The sequence below is a fragment of the Halichoerus grypus genome, chromosome 6 (genome assembly GCF_964656455.1).
Source record: "Halichoerus grypus chromosome 6, mHalGry1.hap1.1, whole genome shotgun sequence".
In the NCBI taxonomy this organism is placed as follows: domain Eukaryota; kingdom Metazoa; phylum Chordata; class Mammalia; order Carnivora; family Phocidae; genus Halichoerus; species Halichoerus grypus.
Window position 1 is genome coordinate 79,132,388 of NC_135717.1, and position 25,969 is coordinate 79,158,356.

Here is a 25,969-nt window from a genome sequence, read left to right on the forward strand (position 1 = left end):
TAAAAGGATGTATGACCCAATGCTTGCCTCAGTTAATAAAGTACCCACAACATAGCTAGCTTTGAACAATGTTATTTCGTGGAGTACCATCCAAGATATCACAGTTATACAAACACCCACACTGTAACAAGCACTGGACTTGATGTTGGGAAGCAGAATTCTCTAGAAAATGCCCACAGGCACAAACTTTACACACGAACCGCGGGGCATCACATTTCCCTGGGAAGCATGGGCTCCAGGTGGAGAGGTCAGCACAATGTGGCGGACTCATGAAAGGCTAAAATGGGGAGGGACAAGAGAAGCAGGTATCATCAGGAACTAAGTGGGGAGCTTGGCCACTGAGGTAGAGGTCTAGCAGGTGAGGCACCGCGTGTAATGGTATGGCACCCCTGTGTGCAGTGGGGCACCAACGACAGGAGGAAGAACTTACTAGAGGCAGGATTTAGACAATGTCAGAATGGGATGGTAACTGAAGTCACAAAGACAGGAGGCCCTGGAACCAAGAACATCGACAAGAAAGGGCTGAGCAGAGGAACAGGCAGAGGGCTGAGATGGGGACCTAAGCCTTCAGGTTAAACAGGGCAGAATGAACACATGCTCTTCTGTGTCCTTTTCTGAAACATGCTAAAATTACACCAAAGGAATAAAAGAGGCTTAATACCCACAGAAACAAAGAAAGTGGAAGAAGGGAAAGTAACAGGTTTTAGGAGAAATGGAAAGCAGAGAACTGGAACTGAGAGGAGTAAAGGATGCTAAGCCTAAGTGCCTGCAGAGATCCCCCCGATTCCTGCTCAGAAGCCCCAAAATTGCCAAGGATGTCCCCTCCCTGCAGAAGACAGGATGTGTACCCTCTGGAGGAGCTGAGCCAAGAGGGTTCTGGAGATGGCGGGTCAAGTGAAGGGTGGGGAAGAGGGCCAGACTCAAAGCAGGACGCTAAGCGAAAGCCCACGCACCTAAAGCAGCTTTCCCAGAACACCCTCAAGAATAATGGCCATCAGGCTGGGACCAGAAGGCAAGAGCTTAAAGGAACCTTCTCTGGAAAAACTGGATGGCTTGAGAGAAATCACACAGTGACTGATCACTAGAGGCCCCAACAGAGAGGCTAGCCCATCAGCCCACAGCCAGCCTGCCCCACAGCCTGTCAGTCAGCCCTGTGGTGGCTTTTTCTTGAACACCAACAGAAGATAGCCAAGGATGACCAGACATTTGAGGAAAGCCTCTCAACAAAACACAGAACCCAAACTGGGGGAGGGAGAAGGATGGACAATGAGACGATGCAGGGTAGAAAAAATTCAAAAATGCTACTTTAATTGATATCCTCAGAAAGATATTATTTCCATGAAACAAGAACAGGATGCTATTTTTAAGAAGCAGAGAATAACAATAAGTTCTTAAATATTAAAGATAGGATAACAGAAATACACTGAATAGAAAGACTGGACAACAAAGTCAAAGGAATTCTGAAGCAGAATTCAAAGCAAAACAAGAACAAACCAATATGCCCAAAGAGACAAGCAACTAGAAGAAAACATAATTGGGGCACCTGGGTGGCTTAGTCGGTTGGGCGTCTGCCTTTGGCTCAGGTCATGATCCCGGGGTCCTGGGATCAACTGCCGAATCAGGATCCCTGCTCGGCAGGGAGTGTGCTTTTCCCCCTCCTTCCTGCTCATGCTCTATCTCTGTCTCTCTCAAATAAATAAATAAAATATCTTAAAAAAAAAAAAAGAAGAAGACGACCAGGAGGTCCAAACTCAAAGAATGGGAGTACCAGGAAGATTATCAAATGTGCGAAAACATCTCAGAATGGAAAGATAGAAGCCTCCAGATGCAAAGTGCCCATCAAGAGGCCAACACAAAAAACTAAACACACTCATCCAACCCATCGACATGAGATTTCAGAATACAAAGGATAGAGGATATCCTGAAACTTTGGAAGGTGGGGTGGATCAGGTCACCAAGGACTGAGGTGCAGGTTGCACTTGATGTCCCAGTAGCAACAATGGAAACCAGAGGGTAGAGGAAGCAACTATTAGGGAAAAGCATTCTGCAGCTAGAATTATATACCCAACCCAACTATCACTATCAGTCAAGTGAAAAGGCACATCAATACATTCTCAGACCAGCAAAGTCTCAAAATCTTACCTCCCATACACCTTCAGGAACATTCTCTACCAAAATAAAGAAGTGAACCAAAAAGATACGGAATCCAGGAAACAGAGAATCCAACAAAGAACACACACAACAACGTGGATGATCCCCAAAATATTATGCTGCCTGAGCAAAAGAAGCTAGTCACAAAATAGTACTTCTATGTTTCCATTTTCATGAAATTTTAGAAAGACAGAATGCATATACAGAGATGGAAAGTGAACCCTGACTGGCCGGGGTAGGGTGGGGTGTGAGGGGGGAACAGCAGCCAAGGGTACAACAAACTTTCTGGGCTGGTGGAACTGTTTTGCATCTTCACTGCAGTAGTGGTTATATGGGGGTTTACATCTGTCAACACTCACTGACTTGTGGATTTAAAAGGGGTATATTTTATTATATGTCAATTACACTCCATAAAGTTGATTTTTTTAAAGGAGAGAAGGGAAATCCCTAGCATTACAGTTGTGAAGTAGATCTTAAGAGTAAACTGAGAACTTCAAGAAGGAAGTCTCCAGGGTACAATGGAGTTAGTAATTACTACAGACTGAATTATGTCCCCTCACAAATTCATATGTTGAAGCCCTAACCCTCATGTGACTATTGGAGAAAGGGCCTTCAAGGAAGGGATTACGGTTAAATGAGGTCCTAAAGGTAGAGCCCTGATCTGATAAAACTGGTGTCCTGATAAAAGGGGGAGAGACACCAAATCTCTCTCCACCATGTGAGGACACAGTGAGAAGGGGGCCCCCTACAAGCCAGGAAGAGTCCCTGCCAGAAGCCAGAGGCTGCCCAAACCTTGCACTTCCAGCCTCCCAAACTGAGAAATAAATTTCTGTCCTCTGAGCCACCCAGTCTGTGGTACTTTGTTATGGCAGCCTGAGCAGCCAGACTAAGCTGTAATTTTATGGATGGAATATCATACGGAGAGGCCCCTGGATGGTGTGAGAAAGTGGTGTAGGTATATTAAAAACTAGACAAACTTTAAAAGGCAATTATCAACTCTGGGAAAACAAAAATTATTCAAGAAGAAAACCCATAATCAGGGCATACTGATTTAGCAGAGGCTAAAATTTTCCTAACTACACCGGGAGGATGGGGCGAGGGAAGGAAAGGAGATAGTAAGAGAGCTACGTCTTAGCTATCACAAGAGGAAGGCACAATCACTATAATGAATAAATCAAGAAACAGCACCAAGCTTACAATTTCAGATATGCTTTTCAGAATATACAGGATTTCAGAATATACAAGTATATTTCTTAGGAACCAGTTAAAAGAATTAAAAATACCTTCCCAAAGAACCAAGTTTGATAAACTTTTTAACTTTTTAAATAACATGCATTATTTTTGATTAAATTTTTTATGACTTTAAACAAAGGAGAAGGATATGTTCAATGATACTAACTGCTGCAGAGAAATCAAATAAGGACTCGAAACACCCAAATCTACTAATCAGGAAGTCACTGCTGAGACTAAAAACCAGTCTGCGAGGACTGGTAGGGGAAGAAGGCCTGCTGCACCAGGTTAGAAGCCTCCTGTGAGCAGAACTCACCAAGCTCCGCGGGATGACAGGGACAGAGGAGGACCTCCAGGAGGTCGCGGCCTGGCTGGGGGACCTTCGAATCAACACACGCAGCTCACTACCACATAGTACTTTCTAAAGGAGAGGCAGGGACTGCTCACTACAGCCCTAATCCTCCTCCTGGCCACCCTCTAATAAATCCCTCCATCATTCCACTCCTGGAAGGAAAAACTCAGGGGCCTTTGGTTGGATCTCTCCAGCACTCAGTAACTTTGTTCCTGACAACGAAACCAGTATGTTTATAATCTGTGAAAAAGCCAAGGTAATTTGTTTCTCAACATCAAAGCAGCTGTGTGCCCAGAACAATGTGGAAAGCTTCGGTGCCATAGGTCTTGGTTTCTACAGGCATTCAAATTCTCCTTTGCCTTCAGCGTAACTGTTCTCAGACCCTGGGGCTGCATTTAACATTTAACAGAGGAAGTGACTGTTACTCAGAAAGATAAACCAAGGGAACAACTTCGCCCAACTTCAAACCAAGAAAATTTCTGCCTAGGTTAACAAGCATGCTAGGTGGCTTCTGCAGTGCCGTAATCGGGGTCTCTCAGGACCCTCTTGGCCCCTGACGAGTCATACTTACAGTGCCAGTCGGACTCTCAAATATTCCAATCTTGCCAGCCTCCAACACCCGATACAGCTCTGCCATGAAGTCTTTCTGGATGGAATACGGTGTGAAGGGAAAAGGGAAATGGATACCACCAACCTCCTGGGTTTTATTAGCCATGGTCCTAGGGGGAAAAAAAAAATAGGCCTGAAATCTAGAACAGTTCCTAAGACCAGTCTCAATACTAGTTACGGAATTTCTCCTCAGGTTGTACACTTTTTTGCAAGCAGAGACCATGTTCTCCCCAAGGTGCATGCCCTCATGAAGCCATACCCAGCTCATGCAACCCATCTAATGACATTTATCAGAAATGGCTATGCAGAACGCAGCCCAGCAGACCCGAAACAGAAACCGCCCTGCCATTTTACCTGGGATTCCTTGCTTCTTGGACACCCTTCTAATGCCTCCAGGGAAGGTGTAAAGACTTCCTCTCGAGGTGTGCCCCTGAGGTCAGGGGTGTTGCTCCTGACTAGCTGTGCAGCACAGTTCTGCCCATGTCCACAGCGCAGCCTTTGCCTGGCAAAGCCGCCTCACTTAATCCTGCTGCCAAGACCTGTAAAATCATGACACACAGGCAGAGAATCACCAGTACAGTTCTTTACGTGGCACAGGTGCACACATACATCCGTATTTCATAGGGATCTTTAGTTTGCTTCTTTGTTCGTCCTAGCCTCCATTTCCAGGATAAACCAGAGCCTCCTCCTAAAGCCTTCCCAGCATCAAGAAATAAGAGCTTTTTGTCTGGTTGCAGACTGGGAGAACTCTCCTGACAGGGACTAAGCCCTGGCTGGAATTCCAGAGCTCCCCAACACTGAGACCATAGCATTTCTCTTTCCTTGCCAGGCCAAGGTCTAAGAAGAACTTCTCAGCTCCGTGTTTTATCTTTTTTCCCCTCTTCTGAACCAAATTTCTCTAAGATAGCTTCTCCATACCCTTTCTTCCTTTAGATTTTTTTTTTAATCTTTAAGTAGGCTCCATTCAATGTGGGGCTTGAACTCATGACCCTGAGATCAAGAGTCACATGCTCAACGGACTGAGCCTGCTAGCCGCCCCAACCCTTTCTTCCTTTCATTACCATGTGGAGGACTGACCCTTCCATCCTGGTTCCCACACTCTCTTTGGAAGTCACTGCTCCAAACTATTTGGCAGGCCCATCTCTTCTAAGTACAAGTACTAATCAGTCTGAAATCCACTTACAATCCTGCTACACGACTGGCCTCAGTAAGACTAGTGACAGTGTCAATACATTTATGAAGGGAAAGGTAGTTGCCATGATATTCTTCCAGTTATAGTTCAGGAGCACCTACCAGGACGACAGAGGTGAAAAACTACAAGAAGGGTGACTATTAAAAACTAGGACCATTCAATACTGAGAGGGAGGCATATAAAAAAAAACAAAACAAAAACAAAAACAGGAAGAAAAGAGGAAGGTGTCTAACAAATTTTGATCACCTAGTATGTGTTAAACACTCCACAAGCCTTTTTACTATTATCCCAGTTAACCTGTACAACACTGTAAGGATACAGTTGTGGGGTAATCATGCTTCCAGACACTAAATAATTTTCAAGGGCAGAGTTAACAAGAGAAAAACCAGGGATCCACACCAAGGTCCACATGGCTCTCTTTTAGTCAGATTCATCTCGCAAGAGATAATCAGCAGAGCCAGAAGGGAGATCTAATGAAAATATACATATTGAGAAATTACGCAAAATCTGCGAAAACCTACAACAGAAGCCGCTGACAGAGTGGGATTTCTAGAACTACAAAGTAATCCAGATCCTAAGAGAGCTCCAAGAACTTCCCCACCAAGTAAACACCCACAGATTGCCCTTCTGCTGCTCAGTCACATGCCAGAGGGAGCCACTCACTGACCTCCTCCGCTTACTCATAGCTTCTGCTTACCCCAAACTTTGGGTGGCACAGGGCCTCTTCGGCGCCCTCTACCTGTGAACTTGCCTGGCAAATGATGGACATTTAGGACAGCCTTCTCAGAGAAGCCTCCCCCTCTATTTGGCCACCCTATTCGGGTCAAATACCACTCCCTATCCAAACACACATACACCACCCTGCTTGAAGTCACTCTTTTGTCTCATTACCCTGTATTTAATTTCTTCATAGCTCTTAGCACTAACTGAACTTATTTTATTTATAATCCTTTCATACCAGAATATACATGGCGTAAGAGGAGGAACCCTGTCTGTCTTGTTCTTCCCTGCCCCCAGCACCAGAATAGGTACTTTGGCACCTAGCAGGCATTCAAATAAATTTTGATGAAATGAATGAATAGCCAGCTTGATATGGTGGCTGTAGGCAGAGGTTTCTGTTCTTCAGAGGCGTGGGCAGAGGAGGTCCCACAACTAAAATATCTAGTCCAAGGGCCAGTTCTTTAATGGTTTCCAACTGCTTTCATGTAACCTCACAGCAACCCTGTGTGATATTTTTATTAGCTCTATTTTATAGATGAAAACACTGAGACTCAGAAAGGCTGAGACTTGACCAGTCACTCAGCAAGTGCTTGAACCCAAGACTTGAACCCCCATGTGCCAGACCTCCAAGCCCCTGGGTTTTATAGTTCATCCCTCTTCCTCCCACCAGGGCAAGCCTACTGAAAAGAAAGACTTGGTTACTAAACTTCAGAATGACAACATGAAACAATATAGAAGAAAGGTAATTATTATTTCACTTCCCTGTGGGTGGTAATTATGGATCTCATTATTCCAAAAGCAGCACAAGCTAAATCACAAGTTAAAGAAGCATTTGCATAAATGCTTGAATAATGGATTCACTAAGTGCTATTAAGGATATTTGGTGTAACTTTTTCTCACCTCTTCAGGTTGGTTGTGTGGTGGACAACCACGACTCCACAAACAAGTTCTCCCTAGAATTTCCCACCAGTGCTAAGGCACACACCATACGCTTATTAAATGAGATAAAATACATGAAAGTATCTCAGGTACTTGTTAGTTCTCAAAGTTCATTTTCTTCAGTTCTCAATCATCACTCATTATTTACTTGCGTATAAACTATAGCTACAGACTGAATTGTGTCCCCCCAGCAAAATTCAAGTGTTAAAGGTCTACTCCCCAATACAGACTGTATTTGAAGATAGGGCTTTTAGAAGGAAACTGAAGTTAAACAAAGTCATAAGAGTGGGGTCCTAATCCTTCTAAAGACGAGTGACCTTGTCATGATCCCGGAGTCCCGGGATCGAGTCCCACATCGGGCTCCCTGCTCAGCGGGGGGTCTGCTTCTCCCTCTGACCCTCTTCCCGCTCGTGCTCTCTGTCTCTCATTCTCTCTCTCTCAAATAAATAAATAAAATCTTTAAAAAAAAAAGACGAGTGACCTTGGAAGAAGGGGAAAGAGGGAACTCTCCACACCATGTGAGGATGAGGAAGAAGGGGGCCCTCTGCAAGTCAGGAATAGAGCTCTCACAAGGAACCAAATACACCAGCACCTTAGACTTCCCAGACTCTGCAACCGTGAGTAAACAAGTTTCCGTTAAGCCCCCCAGTCTAAGGTACTTTGTTATGGTAGCCTGAGACAACTGCCAGCCAACTATTGTGCTGTTAGGTTCCTAAAATACTTCAACTTCACACACCTGGGAGACAACACAGCCCTAAAAGAAGAAAAGCTTCCCTACACCGGCTGCTAATCGAGCCACAGCTTGGTGCACAGCTGCAATGCTCCAGATCTGGAGAGACAGCCCGGCCCACAACCCCCACATTCTCACCTTGCTGGAGCCTTCTATCTCCCTCCCAGCTCCATCCTCGGAGCGCTCACGCTATGTAAGAAGAACCTGCTACTTATTAGCATTTATTTCCACTTTTATGACACCTCCTCCAACAATCTGGTAAATTCCATTCATCCCAGTCCTCTAGACTGAACCCTACTCCACTTTGATTCCCTGACGGGCAGTAGAGCGGAGCCTTTAACAGTATGGGAACTGGGCTCCGGTGGCCAAGTCTGGGATCCCAGCTTATGTTAATATCCCTAGGCCTCAGTCTCCTCATCTGTAAAAGAGAAACAGGTAACAGCACTTACTCATAGCGTTGTAGTGATCACTGAATAAGGTAATTTATGAAAAGCGCCTTAGCACAGCCGGGCTAAATTGAAACCCCCTGACGCAGGGTAGCTGTTCTCACTCCGAAGCGCAGCTCCAAAGCCACTGCACGTCCCACCCTCATTGGTCTGCCCTTTCCCCTCGCATTGGTTTCTAGCCCGCCAATCACACGTTGGCCCCGCCCCTCCGACCTCAAAATCTTTTCCCGCTCCCGACTCGCCCTGCCCCTCTGCACAACAGCCCGCCGCGTTTGCGTTTCCACCGGCGTCTACCCTCTCTCCTGTAGCTTCGCCTCGTCCTCACGCGGTACCGCGCTCACCCTCTTCGCCGGCGGGACCGCTTCGCTGAAGCCGGGCGGATGAGGCGTTCGAGCAAAAAGTCGCGTAATTTCAAACCGCGGCGCACCTCCGTCGACGTCGGCCCCCAGGAGGAGCGTGCTGCGTTGCCACGCCCCCGCGCCACTGCGCCTGCGCAACCCGGAACTCGGAGGGGCGGGGTGGGGTGATTCGCCTTTTGTACCTCTGCGCTTGCGCAGCGGGTTCAGAGCTGGGATTATTTTTCTGGCGCTGGAAACCGTCGTCACGACAGAACCCTAAAGGCTGGGGTCAGGGTACTGGGCTTTCTCCCTTTGCCCTCTTGCCAGGTGCAGGATGTTTCAGTGATACTCCTCCGATTGGCGCCAAATGTACTGAGCTCAACAGTTCCTTGACTTGATCAAATTGACCAAACACGCAAACGACGAGATGCTGTAGCCAAAAATCAGGAAACCCGTATTCTGGTCCTGGCTCTTGTCAGGCTTTATGAGTGAACCTCAGTTATTTTACCTCTAAAATGGACGGCATCTGCCCTGCTCACCTCGACAGGGTTGGGTTGTGCAGGGTCTTGGATATCTTGAAATCGTGTAAATTAAAGCACTCTAGAAGAAGAGTTTAGATTATTGCTCCCACGAAGTGCCAGGTACTCCCCTGAGGGGGCAAGGAAGATAAAGCACCAGCCCTACCATCAGGGAGCACACCTTCTAGTTAGAACAAACATGTCACCTTCACCTCTCTGGACTTGGGTTCTCCTTTGTTCACTCTGGGAATTAAGACCTATATCTGATCCCTACCAACTTTCTGAAAAGTATGTCCAGTGTGTGTTTTTTCCAACACCACCAAACTGAACTAATTTCTGACACTATCTGGAGATAGCGTTAGATCCTACAGGTTAAGGGCTCAGTCCTACAAGACTGCTCCTGCCCCCACTTCAGGCACCAATTACAGGTCTAGGTTGTTACCGGTGCTTCTGACCCACCAGGCTATAGTTGATGGGAGGTTCCCATGACCCCACCCCCATCCCAGGCGGATTAATTTGCTGTAGACGCTCAGGGAAATATTTTGCTTACTAGGTCGCCAGGGGTTTTTTTTGTTTTTTTGTTTGTTTTTTTGTTTGTTTTAATAAAAGGCTAAAACTCAGGGACAGATGAAAAAGATGCATAGGGCAAGGTTACGTGGGAAGCTTCCATGCCTTCTCTAGCTATGCCACTCTCCCAGGACCTGCATGCATTCACTGACATAGAAGATCTCTGAACCCCCTACTTTTGGGGTTTTATGGAAGTTTCATTACTCAGGCATGATTGATTAAATCATTAGCCATTGGTGATTGAACTCTATCTCCTGGCCTTTTCCCTTCCCAGGAAGGCTGGGGGGTGTCCCACCTTCTAATCTCTTGGTTGGCTCCTCTGGCAACCAACCCCCCATCCTTAGGTTACCTAGGGGCCTTCCAAAAATCACTACATTAACATAACACACCTCCATCGATCTCAGGAAATTCCAAGGATTTTAGGAGTTCTGTGCTAGGAATGGGGACAAATACCAAATATATATTTATTGCCACAATATCACAGAATGATTCTAAGAAATGATAAAGGAGGGGCGCCTGGGTGGCTCAGTTGGTTAAGCGACTGCCTTCGGCTCAGGTCATGATCTCAGGGTCCTGGGATTGAGCCCCGCATTGGGCTCCCTGCTCAGCAGGAAGCCTGCTTCTCCCTTTCCCACTCCCCCTGCTTGTGTTCCCTCTCTCGCTGTCTCTCTCTCTGTCAAATAAATAAATAAATAAATAAATAGATAGATAGATAGATAGAAAGAAATGATAAAGGAGGCATTTTATACTAAGTGCTCCCCCTGGAATGACATAGGTAATTGGTGTGATTTCCCAGCAGGATCAAGGGATGTTAGGGACAGTTTGCTGGAATTTGAAGGAAAGGCTTTCAGGGAGAGGAACCAGTGTTAAAAACCTCATAAAAGCATAAAAGTTAGGGCGCCTGGGTGGCTCAGTTGGTTGAGCGACTGCCTTCGGCTCAGTTCATGATTCTGGAGTCCTGGGATCGAGTCCCACATCGGGCTCCCTGCTCAGCGGGGGGTCTGCTTCTCCCTCTGACCCTTCCCCTCTCATGCTCTCTGTCTCCCATTCTCTCTCTCAGATAAATAAATAAAATCAAAAAAAAAAAGCATAAAAGTTAAAAACTGCATAAAAGTGGGAGTTTACAAAAGGTGATTCTGATTTTGGAAGGAACATTAGAGTTCGAAGCCGATGGCCAAGAAAGAATTCTTGAGACGTCTTTGGTGCAAAAAGGTGGTTTTATTAAAGCACGGGGACAGGACCCATGGGCAGAGAGCTGCACCGGGGTCATGAAGAGTGGCCCATTATAGACTTTCAAATTGGGAGGGGGCTAGGGATAGTGTAAGTCTCTAAAGAATTTTGGAAGCAAGGTTTCCAGGACCTTGAGGGGACTGGCTATTGTTGGGAAAAGGCCATTTATTACCGTCTAATAAAACCTTAGTCATAAGACCCTTCAGATGGATATCGGTGGGCCATATTCTTGGGGGATGATTGCCAACACGTATCTTGGGGGGGTAGAGATAAAGAAAGTTTCAAAAAGAATTTTTATATGTTAAAGAAGGCTTACAGGATCCGGGGGCGGGGGGCAGCTAGGATTGTCTTTTGACCTTAGCAAAGTGTCAACATTGAGGCAGTTGAGTCCCTAGAGGAATGTCACTCTACCTGTTTCAAGGACTTGTCAGTGGGCTGTAGGTAGTAAGGAAATTTAATAATTTTCCTTCTTCGTTTCCCACATCAATTCCGAGGTCAGTTTTTTATGAGTACTTATGACTACCAGTGACGGGTAGTTTGAAGACGATAAGAAAGTAATAGGGTCTTGAAGTGTGGCCCACCAAAATCCCGAAAAGCTCTGTGATGCCTTGGTTTTAGCTTTAAAGTTGATGTAATGTTGCACTCTACTCTATAGCATGTTTTTTGTTGGGTTTTTTTTGTTTTTTTTTTAAGATTTATTTTTTGATACGGAGAGAGACAGCGAGAGAGGGAACACAAGCAGGGGGAGTGGGAGAGGGAGAAGCAGGCTTCCCACGGACAGGGAGCCTGACTCAGGACTCGATCCCAGGATCTTGGGATCATGACCCAAGCCAAAGGCAGACGGTTAACGACTGAGCCACCCAGGCGCCCCTATAGCATGTTTTAGACAAAACAAAAAAACAAACAAACAAACAAACAAAAAACTTTAGAGTAACTGTCATCTGGTAAACTTGACACTTAGAGATAATGTTCACTACGTTTTGGCCCTATTGCATCAAAGGTCCCTCTCCCTCCTTGCCACACACACACACACACACACACACACACACACACATACACACACACACACACACACACACACACACTCCTAGGGTATTGAAGCCTCTGATTTCAGAAGCACCATTTAAGGAATAGGAGAGGGGAAGACATGAAGGTAAGTCAGGGTCTGGTTGCAGAAGACTTTAAAAAGCAAGATAATACATTAGACTTCATACTTGTTAAAAACAAAACAAAATTCAACCAAGTAAATTTGAAGATCTAATTGGCTTTTTTAAACAATTCACGCATCCCATCTAGGAAGCAGAGAGGAGTTCCACTGAGTTAAACAAAAGAAAGGTTTTTAAAGACAAAGAAGGCATTAAAAAGGAAGAAAGGAATTTATTAGCGAGGAATGAATTGTTTTGGCAAGGTTGCCCCCCGGACTCCACCCCAAAGGGAGCAGAAGGGGTCTATCAGTAAATTTCCTGGTCATTGACCAGCAAATTCCCTGTTGACTGGTTAAAGGTTACATTCCTGGGGGTTCAAACTGCAGTTAGGTTAGGTGTTGATACTTGGTTTATTGATTTGGCCTACGTGACAGCATTTTAGGCCTGTGGTTTCCTTTTTAAGCAATTTGCAAGTCACTGAAATGTTTTTGAACAGAGGGGCGAAATTGAAAAAGCAATGTCTTGGAAATATTAAGCCAGAAGCAATGTGAAAGTGATGCCAACAGACCAGGTCCTGGGACTCAGAGGGGGGTCCCACTGGACCAGCCAGGAGGGCCCCTGGCTGCATGCAGGATAGAAATCAAATGTGAGCCAAGCAGAAGGTGAAAGCCGAGTTTATTGGAGGTATTGAAAGAGTGCAGATACAGAGTGTCTGGGAGACTCAGAAAGGAAAGAAGAGAGTCTTGTCTATGTTTAGGGTCTGGGGTTTTTATTGAGGAGGGTGGTCTGGGGTATGTATCCTCTCAGGCATCCAGGAACCAGTTAGAACAAAGATGAGGGCCCAGGTGTTATTCCTTGGAGCCAGGGGGTCTTAGTGTCAAGATGTCTAGTGCCCATGGTCTGGAACACACATGGGATGACTTCTTCCGGTCATGCGCACCTGGTCCTTCCTTAGATGTTAATTATTCGAAAGAAATCATTAACTCCGTTCCAAAGGAGGACCTACATTATTTGCACTATGAGGCATGGGTAAAGTGGGGGTGCAGGTCCTAGCAAAGATAGAAGCAGGAGAAGAAGCAGAAAGCAGATTTTTTATGAAGTCCCTCAGTTTCTCTGTCTCAAAGGATGTTTTGGAGCGGAGAGACCAGAAGCAAGCGAACAAGCCAGGTTGTGCAGTAAACCCGACCATGCAATAGGGACGCGGACTTCAAGAGTGGCAGCAATAGGAATGGAAAGGGTAGAGGCAGTTCCTATGAGCCTATAAACCTGCAGGTGACCCTCTATCCTCTTCTCATCCCTGTTCCAGGCATCATCCTATAAGATCCACACTCCTAACATTAGACCCTGGGCTTTGTCCCAAGGGTAAAATCAGGACTGTTAGACCTATGGGGAGCACCTCTGCATTTCTTATTAAACAGCCTCAGATGATGCCATTCATTGAATTAACTCAAAGACCTTCTGAACAAATTCCTTGCTAAACTCAAGGCCAGGGAGAAAAAACTTTCCACTCATGTACAAATATGCTTTCTGTAACTCAACAGTGAGAGCTGGTGTGATTGGATGTTGGGGTCCAGGAGCAAAGGGTCACGAGAGGATTCTTGAGACGGTTTCGGTGCAAAAAAGGTGGTTTTATTAAAGCACGGGGACAGGACCAGTGGGCAGAAAAGCTGCCCTGGAGTTCTGAGGAGCAATGGATTATATACTTTTAAATGGGGAGGGAGGTAGAGACAAAGGAAGTCTCCAAAAGGATTTTCATATGTTAAAGAAGATTTGCAGGATCCTGGAGGCCTAGCTATTGTCAAGCTAAGGTGGTTTTTCCCTCTAGCAAGGCATTAACATTAAGAAAGTTGGGAGTTGCTGGAGGAACGTCAAATTCTGCCTGTCTCAAGTATTTGTCAGTGGGCGGCAAGTTAGAAGGAAATTTAATTGTATCTATATTTCCTTTTGCCTTTGTTCTCCACATCAAGAGCTACTTAAGCCCATTATATATTCCTCTTTGCCTCTGCTGCTAATAATCTCAAAACTCAATGTGCATTGTTTTAGTTTTTCATTGGCCAGTGGTTTTTTTGTTTTTTATTTATTTATTTTAGAAAGAGAGAGAGCGAGCGGGCGCACTCGAGTGCCCACACACGCAAGTAGGGGGAGGGGCAGAGAGAGACAGAGAATCTCAAGCAGACTTCCTGCTGAGCGAAGAGCTTGATCTCACGACTCAGGAGATCATGACCTGAGCTGAAACCAAAAGTCAGACACACCAATTGAGCCACCCAGGCGCCCCCGATTGGCCAGTGTTTTTTGATACTTATTTTTCTGTTCTCATTACTTCTTGATAATTTTAAGTACACGCTCTAGTAGTCAGACCATCTGGATTCAGATCCACTGTTAACAGTCTCAGTGACCCTGGCAAGCTGTTTAAGGCCTCTGGGCCTCAGTTTTCTCAGCTATAAAATGGAGATAATAGCAGGACCAACCTTACAGGATTCTTCTGAGATAAACGAGATTCATCTTGGTAACATTGAGGGCTTAGCTCCTGGCATGCCATATTATAAAAGCTCAACAAAGGTAAGTACTAATATGAATTGGGTTTGGTTTTAGTAATCCTATGCTTTTATTATAGGTTTTCTTAGATCCCTTTTAGATACAGCTGCGATATATATATAAATCTAACAATAAATAAATAAAATCTAATAATAAGTAAAGTTGGGTCCTAACTGTGAATCAAATTTTGAGATTTAGGCCTTTGGCAATTGGAAAAGCAGAAATAAGGAGGTCAGGAGGGATAATGTATTTTGAAGAGGGGGATGGGAATATTCTATCTTTGAGATATTTGAAGTTATGCAGTTTGATGGGGTACACATTAGTTACATGCCATGTTACAAGCAGGACCAGGGCCTCTCAAAGGCATCTTTTTCCAGGGTATAGCCTGGCCATCATATTCATTCATTCAATAAATACCAACTGAGCATCAGTCCAGAAGCTGAATTATCTTAGTAAACTCAGAAAGTTTACATCATACAAATGCATGATCACTATATTTACACCCTTGTCAATGGATTCATTTATAAAGGAGCCATTTCCAGTAAGTAGAATAATTGATCTCTTCCTATTTGGGAAGCCAATGTGAATTGGACGATTGCTTGGTAAGCATACAATCAGAACAAGGAAAACATAGGAATTTGAGTGTGACATATCACCTAGGCACTGGGAAACTCCATGAAATGTGCCTGTCATATAAGAGAAAGCCTTCAGGGGCACCTGGGGGGCTCAGTCCATTAAGTCTCTGACTCTTGATCTCAGTTCAGGTCTTGATCTCAGGGTCATGAGTTCAAGCCCTGTGTTGGGCTCCACGTTGGGTGTGGAGGCTACTTAAAAAAAAGAGAGAGAGAGAGAAAACCTCCAGAGACCAGATTGCTCCCATCCCCAAGACTCCATGTGCCTCTCCCTGGAAGAGTGCAAGATGCACCATAGTAACATTTCTCTGAGCCCTAATGTCTTTGATTACTATGTCCAATGTATATCTAGGTATATAACTTTTCCTCATTAAGCCACACTCTAGTGGGCATGGGATACATTCTGTTTCCTCACATAATAGGTCAATCTTAGGGGAGCCTGGGTGGCTCAGTCAGTTGAGTGTCTGCCTTTGGCTCAGGTCATGATCTCGGGGTCCTGAGATCAAGCCCTGTGTGGGCTCCCTGCTGAGCGGGGAGTCTGCTTCTCCCTCTCCCTCTGCCCCTCCCCCAACACACAAGTGCGCACTCTCTCTGTCGCTCTCTCTTAAATAAATAAAATCTTAAAAAAAAAATAGGTCGATCTCATTTGTTGGACTGGATTTATAGGCTGCCCCCCCTCAATGTTTCCATGAAACATTGTTTGAAAATGGAGGACTAGAGTTCAGGAAAGAGGTAGAGGCTAGGTATATGGATTTGATCACCTCTGGGTAAAAGAACTAAAGCCACAGTGAGTTATAAAATTTCTGAAGGTGTGAACAGTTTAAAAAAGGGGGGGGAGGCATCGACATGCAAAAAATGAAGTTGGATCCTTACCTTATACCATATATAAAAATTAGCCCAGGGGTGCCTGGGTGGCTCAGTCAGTTGAGTCACCAACTCTTGATATCAGCTCAGGTCTTGATCTCAGGGTCCTGAGTTCAAGCTCCACACTGGGTTCCATGATGGGCATGGAGCCCACTTAAAAAAAATTAACCCAAAATGGATTTAAATGTAAAAGCTAAAAGTATAAAACTCTTTTTTTTTTTAAAGATTTTATTTATTTATTTGACAGAGAGAGACACAGCAAGAGAAGGAACACAAGTAGGGGGAGTGGGAGAGGAAGAAACAGGCTTCCCGCGGAGCAGGGAGCCCGATGCGGGGCTCGATCCCAGGACTCTGGGATCATGACCTGAGCTGAAGGCAGACGCTTAATGACTGAGCCACCCAGGCGCCCCTAAAAGTATAAAACTCTTAAAAGAAAACATAGGGGATTTGGATTTGGCAATGATTTCTCGGATAGGATTCCAAAAGCACAGGGAGCAAAAGTAAAAATGGATAAATCGGACAACAATAAACTTTAAAACTTCTGTGCCTCAAAAGACACAATCAACAGAGTGAAAAAGTTGCCTACAGAATGGGAGAAAACACCTGCAAATCCTATATCTGATAAAGGGCTAATATTTAGAATATGTAAATATCTCCTACTGTTGAGTTGTAGGCAACAACAGCAACAACAAAAACAGCCCAATTAAAAAATTGGCAAAGCATCTGAACAAAGCTATTCACATGACCCAAATGGCCAACAAGCACATGATAAGATGCTCAACATCCCTCACATCACTCATCACTAGGGAAATGCAAACCAAAACCACAATGAGATACCACCTTACACGCATTAGGATGGTAACTGTGAGAACACACAGAAAATAACGAGGGTTAGTAAGGATGTGGAGAAATTGGAACGTTTGCACACTGCTGGTGGGACTGTAAAATGGTGTAGCTACTACGGAAAACAGTAGGATGGTTCCCCAGACAATTAAAAATAAAATTACCATATGATCCAGCAATTCCACTTCTGGGTATCTACCCAAAAGCAGTGAATGCAGGGACTTGAATAGGTATTTGTACACACATGTTTATGGCCACATTATTCACAATAGCCAAAAGGTGGAAGGGACCCAAGTGTCCATCAACAGATGAATGAATAAACAAAATGTGACATTTATATACAATGGAATATCTTCGAGCCTTAAAATGAAAGGACATTCTGACATATGTTACAACATGGATAGTCAGGGTTATCCAGAGAAACAGGTTCAACAGGATGTGTATAGAGAGAGATTTATTTTAAGGAATTGGCTCACATAGTGGAGGTTTGGCAAGGCCAAAATCTGATGAGGTAAGCCAGCAGGCAGGCTGGAGACTCCAGTACAAAGGCTGTGGGCTGGCACAATCTCTTCTTGCTCTGAGGAATCTCCTCTTGTTCTGTTAAAGGCCTTCACCTGATTAAATGCAGCCAACCCACATTATGGAGAATAATCTGCTCTACTCAGAATCCACTCATTTCAATGTCCATCTCATCTAAAAACCACCTTCACAGGGCGCCTAGGTGGCTTAGTCAGTTAAACGTCCAACTCTTGGTTTCAGCTCAGGTCATGATCTCAGGGTCGTGAGATCAAGCCCCGAGTCAGGCTCTGTGCCGTCTGCTTAAGAGTCTTTCCCCCTCCCTCTTCCTCCCCCCTCTGCTCCTCCCCCACACACACACGCTCTCTCTCTCTAAAATAAATAAATAAATTAATTAATTAATTAAAATCTATTAAAAAACAACAACAACAAACCATCTTCACAGAAACATCCAGAATAATGTTTGACCAAATATTTGGACACCATGGCCCACTTCAAATTGACACAAAAAACCAACTATCACATTGTGATAAGTGAAATAAGCCAGTCACAAAAAGACAAATACTGTATGATTCCACTTACATGATGTACCCAGAGTAGCAAATTCATAGAGACAGAAAGTAGAATGGAAGTTATCAGGGCCTGAGTTGAATGGGAAATTGGGAATTGTTGTTTAATGGGTAGAGAGTTTCAGTGTTGTGAGAAGAAGGGAGTTCTGGACATCAGTTGCACAACAAAGTAAATGCACTTACCACTAAACTGTACACTTAAAAATAGTTAATCAGTTAATCTTATGTTATATATATTTTAACACAATTTTTTTAAAGATTTTATTTATTTATTTGACAGAGAGAGACACAGCAAGAGAAGGAACACAGCAGGGGGAGTGGGAGAGGGAGAAGCAGGCTTCCCACAGAGCAGGGAGCCCGATGCGGGGCTCGATCCCAGGACTCTGGGATCATGACCTGAGCCGAAGGCAGACGCTTAACGACTGAGCCACCTAGGTGCCCGAACACATTTTTTTTTAAAAGAGGATAAAATCAGGGAATAACCTTTAAGAAATGGCCCCATCCACCTGGGTGGCTCAGTCGTTAAGCGTCTGCCTTCGGCTCATGTCATGATCCCAGCGTCCTGGGATCGAGCCCCGCATCGGGCTCCCTGCTCTGCAGGATGCCTGCTTCTCCCTCTCCCACTCCCCCTGCTTGTGTTCCCTCTCTTGCTGTGTCTCTCTCTGTCAAATAAATAAATAAAATCTTTAAAAAAAAAAAAAAAAGAAATGGTCCCATGTGGGGGGAAGGAAGTGAGAAATTGATTGACTAGAGCAGTAGAGGGCAAATTAGGGTCATCACGAAGGCAAAAGAGAAAATGACCAAAAATATTGGGTACAGCAAGGTCAAGGAGAACAATAAGTAGAAAAAAATCCACTGGCAACTTGAGGAGGGAGAGTTAGTACAGTAGTTGGAACAAAATCACTTTGCGAGGGTTAAGAAAAGCCTAAATGATGAGAAGGTTGGAGGAGCAGAAGTACTGCACCCATTCAAGGAGTCTGGAGGGGAGGAGAGGAACAAGGGAGGGATGCGTGCTGGAAGGCAGGAGGGGGGCACTGTGCAAAGGAAGACAGGATGCTAACACTAGGACCAAGTGAGAGTGCAACCTCTCCCTCTGCCGTTGACCAGCTTCCTCTGCCGGGTAGCTGATTTGGTCAAGGTCCCCCCAAATACAAGACTAGGGGCCCTACGAACACCTGGATACAGATGGGGCAGCTGTCTTCATACAGAATGTGCAGCCAGGGAGTGGTGGCAAGAATTAGAGATCATGACAGGGTTGGGGGTATCCTGAGAAGTCCAAGTTCAAAGGAAATTGAAATAAAATTCAGAAAGTCAAAGAGCATAAAGCTAGGCTGAAGGCCAATGGGGCACATGCCAATATACAAAGCACTGGAAGTCTCAGTGCTTTGGTTCAGAAGCTAAATCTTTAAAGTTTAGCTTTCCCACCAACTCCCACCAACTCCACCTTTGTCATCCCCAAGTATTGACACTTTTCTATTGACTCAGAGGATGCTGCCTTATACCTGGTGTATTAGTCAGGATTCTCCAGAGAAACAGAACCAATAGGATGTGTGTGTGTGTGTGTGTGCGTGTGTGTGTGAAGAAAGAGCAAGGAAGAAAGAGATAGATTTAAGGAATTGCCAATTATGGAGGCCAGCAAGTCCAAAATCTGCAGAGTGGACCATCAGGCTGGAGACACAGGGAAGAGCTCATGTTGCAGTTCAAGTCCAAAGGTCATCTACTGGCAGAATTCCCTCTTGCTCTCGGGAGGTCAGTTTTTTATTCTATTCAGGTCTTCAACTGATTGGATGAGGCCCACCCACATTATAGAGGGCAATCTGATTTACTTACTTACAATTACAATGTCAATCTCATCCAAAGGCATCCTCATAGAAACATCCAGAATAAAGTTTAACCAAATATGCGGGCACTATGGCCCAACCCCACTGACACACAAAATTAACCATCATACTCAGGTAATAATGACAGCCATTGATTAAGCACTTATTTCTATACCTATACCAAGTACATGGCTATCTCATTCATTCCATAAAGCCTATAAAGTAAGTTTAAATATTCTCATTTTTAAATATGAGGAAAACAGTTTTAGAAGGACTTTATATAAAAGTTCATAAAATTTTTAAAAAGTTCATAAAATTTAGAAGCAATCAAAACCATTCTGATCATGGTTAACTTCAAAGAAGTCAAATTAATCAATTTGACCAAAGTGGGAACTAGTTCTTTGGTCTTTCCGCATCTTTATTTTTTTTTCCAACCTATTGTTTTTTGTTTATAAGTAGGCTCCACGCCCAGCATGGAACCCAACGTGGGGCCTGAACTCATGACCCTGAGATCAAGACCTGGGCTGAGATCAAGAGTCAGAGGCTTAACCAACTGAGCCGCCCAGGTGCCCCTCTTTCCACATCTTTCAAACTTCTCAGAACTGAGTTCCAATAGCCTAAATGTCAGGGCCTTTGAAAAAAAAAAAATTATTGTCCTCAGGGCTTCTGGGTGGCTCATTCAGTTGAGCATCTGACTCTTGATTTCAGCTTGGGTCATGATCTTGGGGTCATGGGATCGAGCCCTGCGTCAGGCTCCGTGCTCAGCAGGGAATCTGCTTCAGGATTCTCTCTTCCTCTCTTTCTGCCCCTCCCCCTGCTCCCTCTCTCTCTCTCTTAAATAAATAAATAAATCTTTAAAAAAACTTTTTTAAAGTTAGAATGGACTCCAAGTTATCCCAACAAGAATGTCACTCCATCACAATCCAAATGCTCTTTCTTAAGTGAGAGAGATCGGGCTGGAGTTATTGCCACCCCAAAGTTTACACCCACAGCCCACCTCTTTCTTCTCCAACCTGAAATCTGAATGTGCCCTGCAGTGTGTCAGGCCTAGGAATTTCATCCAACGTGTGTGGAGGTGAAAACAATTGATTGGACACTAGGTGCCACGCTGTTCTGCCACCCTACTCTTCCTCCCTCTTATCATTTGAAACTTTACCTGAAGGTTGAAGGAGATACTTCCAGAGCTGTCCCTCTCATTCGGGTTTCTCCCCAATCCCCCAAAACTAAGATGAAAGTCATCTTGTCTTAGGATGAGAAAATAAGTTTTATTGACAAATGCGTATGCTGATAGCCAACAATCCCCTAGGGAGAGAAAGGACCAGAAACATACTGTGTCTTCTAAGATCCAAAATGCCTCCTTGGGTGTAATCCAAAGTAGCCCATCCAGTTGGACTATGGTAGGAGAGCTACTGGGAAGCAAAGTACTGACATCTGGACAAACAAATGGAAAAGGCTTTAGTCCCAGAGCAATTAGGAGCAACTTATTTGGCGGCAGGCCCAGCTTCTACAGGTGGACTTTCAGATGTCGGGACCTGTGACCGTATTGACTGTTTCTCTGAATTGCCTACTACGAGTGGAGCATTTTTCACCCTCCTATTGGACTGGTTGCACAATGAATTTAGAGGGCTTTGAAGCCACTTCCAGATTTTCTCTTTCTGACTGTCATCATTATCATCTCTTTCCCATTTGACACTCTTAAACAGTCGCTTCTTTCTTTTGGGGGTTTTCATGCCAGTGACTTTGAAGATGTTATTGCTCAGCTGGCTCATCCTGGAAGTAGAGACAGACCCGGGGTTAACATAGTCATCAATTTTTTTCAGAGTAGTATTGACCAAAGCCTGGATAGACTCCACAGGATCGTTCCTCAGACTTCCAATAGTGAAATCAGAAAGGAGGTCAACTCAGACTCGATCTCCAAGGACTATCTACCCAAACCCCTTTATTTTCCACCCCACACACCAGGTTATTATTATATAACTTCATTTAGAATAATTTTTGTCACTGTAAAAGTAATACCTGTTTTACTCTAGAAAAATGTTTACATAGACATCATTTTTCTAAAAGGAAAGAAAGAAAAATCACTTATCCGCCCCCCTGAGACAATACTGTTAATATTTCCGTACCTATCCTTGCAGTATATATATATTTTTAAGTCATCTCTATGCCCCACGTGGGGCTTGAACTCATGACGCTGAGATCAAGAGTCTCATGCTCTACTGACTGAGCCAGCCAGGCGCCCCTGTGGTATTTTTTTAATACCAAATATGGACACTTCTTTTTACAAAAATAAGATTTACATTTTTTCATCCCATAAAATATTCCTCTATATAAGGTAATATCCAATCACATGATTCTATCATAATCTCTTTGATGAAGTCTCTACTAGTGAATAATTAGGTTGTCTGCAGTTTTTCACCATTAGAAACAATCAGCACTGATTCATTTGACAGCTATTACGGACCACTACGCTAGGTGCTGGGGATGCAGGGGTGAACAAGAAAGGTTCCCTACCCTCAAGAACTTAACGTTCTAGTGGAGGAAAGACAAAAACAAACAAGGAAACATAAATGAAGTACAAAGAATTTAACAGCGTAATGACAGTGAATAACCAGGAAAGACCTCTTTAGATAGGCGGGTCAGGGCCTCTCTGAGAAGGTGACACGTGAACTAAGAGGCAAGAAGCCACGTGAAGAGCAAGGGCAGAAGCATTCCCAAAGGTCAGGGAGGCGGCACCTACTCAGTGTAGAAAGTAACCAGTGTGGCTGTAGCTTCTAGTGAGAGGGGAGGTGCCACAGGCTCTGGGTGGAGAGAGTCAGAAGCTGGCCCAGTCAGGGCCTTGGGGCCAAGCGTAAGGGACCAGACTTCGACCCGAAGAGCAGTGGAAGGCCACTGAAGGATTTTAAGCCAGGGGTGACATGATTCAGTGTACATGTTTCAAAGAGAATCTGGCTGCTGTGTAGAGAAGTAGAGAGAAGCAGCAGATGTGGGGGTTGTTAGAGCGGTCCAGTTAGGGAAGGGCGGCCAGGGGCTTAGATTCGGGTGGGAACAGAGGGTGCTAAATTGCTTAGCACCCAAAGGATAAAGAGAACAGGAAGAATCTTGGCTCAAAAGGGCCTTCAAGCCCATCAAAGTCTACAGCTTCATGTTGATCTCATTTATACTTAGAACAGGAGAAAGAACTCGGCTTCAGCTACACAGCAGATATATAAATCCTGTGAAGAACCATTTCTTGACCACAAGGCTTGTTAGGCACTGGAATGGCTGTAGACTTAACTGGAATTACTCTCCTTGGGAAAAAGTCCCTCTTGTGTCGGTAATGTAGGCAGTCTTTCCTGGAGACTGGGTGGGATGAGGAAGGCAAGATGAATTCTCTGGTATACTGAGGAGTCTAGGGTTTTCATTCTAAAATACTTCCGCTGAAATTCTCCAGTTGCTGGGGATAGGGGCCCACTGCCCTGTAGAGACTTCAGTTGTAAAAAATGAGGAGAAGGCAGTACAGGTACAAAATGCCGGGGTCAGAAGCCAGGGTTAGAGCCCTGAGGGCACAGATGCTACTACCTAGTCACTGGAGGGCGGGAGAGAGCACGGCTACCGTCAACAGCGGCTAACAAACTCATTCCTCCTTGACCAGAGGTCCAAGTACACTCCTTACCTGCCACTGCCGGCACCTTGCCCCATCTTAGCCCAGAAGCCTGCGTCAACTCAACACAAAGGTTTTGTGGGACACCTCTGTGCTAAGCAGAGCGTCACGCTTTACACGCATTTGTCTCTGATACTTAAACAATGTTTAAAGGCAGCACTATTATGCTCATGATACAGATGAAGAAACTGAAGCACAGAGGCAGTAACGTGCCCAAGTTCACATGGCTCATTACGGAGAGAGCTAGTATTTCAGACCCGGCTGGCTGACACTGGAGTCCATGCTCTTCATTACACACTGACTTGGAAGAAAGGACCCTTAAAAGTCGTTGACTTCACCACTTTTTCTTCTCAAGATAAAGAGCTGTAATAAATCATACAGGAAACGAGAACATGTCTATCTGCAGATGTCTGCTGGGCATGTCCTCTGAAGTATGATGCCACTATGCCTTCAAAGGCAGCGTATCCAGAATATCAGCTTGAAGCAGGTGCCAGAATATGAAGTGGGCTCCAACCGGAGGGCAAGTTCCCGAGGACAAGCATATGCAGCACCAGAACAGCACGAGCAGCACAGCTGGGGCACAGACATACACGCCCATTCTTTTATACAAAAGCACTGGCACCCAGGGGCAGGGCTATAAAAGCCAACATTCCCTCTATCTTATCTCTCGATCAAAGGAAGCAAACTGTGGCAGGGAAGATCGTGAAGAACAAATAATTCAAACATCATTTCTATCGGGCGCTTGAGTGAATCGCCTACCCACCACCTATCACAGACACCCTAAACCCTTCCCACCCCCTTAGAGGAGTTATGAACTGTGTTTCCCCAAGTACCCTTACCACCCACAGCAAAATCCTCAATCTTCACCGCGGCCGAAAAGCACAGTATGATTCTGGCCACACTGCGCTCCTCCCTGCTCATCTCCTGCTCTTCCTTTTGCTCACTCCACGCCAATCACAATGACTTCTTGTTCTTCCTTAACATGCCAAGTGCTCTTCCGTCAGGTATCAGGCGGTTCACGCCCTCACTGCCCCTGGGTCTCTGCTCCAGCACCCGTTCTCAGAGGGGCACCCCTGCCCTGCCCTCTGACCCTCTGGCCCCTGGCCTTGCCTTACTTTCTCTATAGTGCCTGTTCACATATATGTACTTGGTTACGGCCCCTCCCCTCCTCCGCTGGGGGGGGGGGGTGCGAACAGACAACATCAGTTTCGTTTGCTGCAGTATCCCAGTGCTTAGAAGAGTACCTGGTACCCAGTAGGTTTTCAATAATTAAGAAACTCATTTAATTGCGAGCAAGGGCAGAAGTACCTGCGATAGCAAACACAGGTGTGGCTGTTCGGCTATTTTAGGGACCAAAGGGTTTTGAAGGTGAGGTAAAATTTCTCTTCTGATATGCTTTGGGAATATCGGCTCTTCTTCTGCCACACCCCAGATTCCCATTCTCTCTTTCTCGGACTTTGGTCAAATTAAAGGACAACGGAGTGAGCATGAGTTAGTGCAAAGATCCCTGAAGTGGAAAGTTGAGCTCTTGGCTCGCCCAGTAATTCGCTTCTGTGATCTTGGACAAATGACTCGGCCTCCGAAATTAGTTCAGGATGAGGAAATGCTTCTCTGAAGTACACCTAACTTCAGAGGCAGAAGAGAATAAGTTGGTAACCTCCGGGGTCTGGATGAGTTACCTCAAGTCCCATATAGTCTACAAATGCTTAGAATCTCTTTTATCTTAAAAATTCATGCATAATTTGCATTGTACTCCAAAATATGTCTATTATTAAAACATTATTAATGTTTTAATTTAATTTAATTTTTTTAAGTTCATTTTTTTTTTAAGTAATCTCCCCACCTAATATGGGGCTCAAACTCACAATCCCAGATCAAGAGTTGCATGCTCTACTGACTGAGCCAGCCAGGCACCCCTAAATGTTTTAATATTAAAAAGAGTATCATTTAGAAATATATACTAAAATATTTATAGATGAATAATATGAAGTCTGAGGTTTGGTTCAGAATAATCTGCAGGGAGGGGTGCAGGTAGAGAAATAGAGAAAACAAGATAACCATGAGTTGATACTTTTTGAAGCTGGGGGGTGGGGGGGTATTATACTATTTTCTGGACTTTTAAAGAATGCTAAAAACTAAAAGAAAAATCTTAAAACAGCCAGAGAAAAGGGCTAGATTACCTGCAATGGAACAAAAATTAGAATGACAGCAGGCTTCTTTTAGCAACAAAGAAAACCAGAAGACAATAGTATGGTATCTTCGAAGTGCTGGGAAAGAAACTGTTGGTCTAGAATTGTGTCACTAGTAGGGGCCCCTGGCTGGCTCAGTCAGGGGAACGTGCGACTCTTGATCTCAGGGTTGCGGGTTCGAGTCCTACGTTGGG

At 44.7% G+C, this 25,969-nt stretch overlaps 2 protein-coding genes across 6 annotated transcripts in view; both read right to left on the reverse strand.

Moving 5' to 3' along the window:
* DDX11 (DEAD/H-box helicase 11) overlaps window positions 1-8,838 on the reverse strand; it is a 33,874-nt gene extending 25,036 nt beyond the window's left edge. For 3 of the 5 annotated variants that reach the window (XM_036092429.2, XM_036092428.2, XM_036092422.2), the window contains exons 1-3: window positions 8,373-8,507; window positions 4,697-4,881; window positions 4,305-4,452 (exon numbers count right to left, since the gene is read on the reverse strand). In XM_036092429.2, the coding sequence (XP_035948322.1) occupies window positions 4,305-4,448 (144 nt within the window). In that variant the 5' untranslated portion in view covers window positions 4,449-4,452; window positions 4,697-4,881; window positions 8,373-8,507. Of the gene's footprint in view, window positions 1-4,304; window positions 4,453-4,696; window positions 4,882-8,372; window positions 8,508-8,663 lie in introns of those variants that run through there. The other 2 variants (XM_036092423.2, XM_036092424.2) reach the window with 2 other exon arrangements.
* The window catches only part of LOC118535837 (uncharacterized), a 117,094-nt gene continuing 99,446 nt past the window's right edge, over window positions 8,322-25,969 (reverse strand). Inside the window, exons 24-25 of the mRNA XM_078074148.1 lie at window positions 8,695-8,858; window positions 8,322-8,341 (exon numbers count right to left, since the gene is read on the reverse strand). Coding sequence (XP_077930274.1) covers window positions 8,322-8,341; window positions 8,695-8,858 — 184 coding nt within the window. The remainder of the gene's footprint in view (window positions 8,342-8,694; window positions 8,859-25,969) is intronic.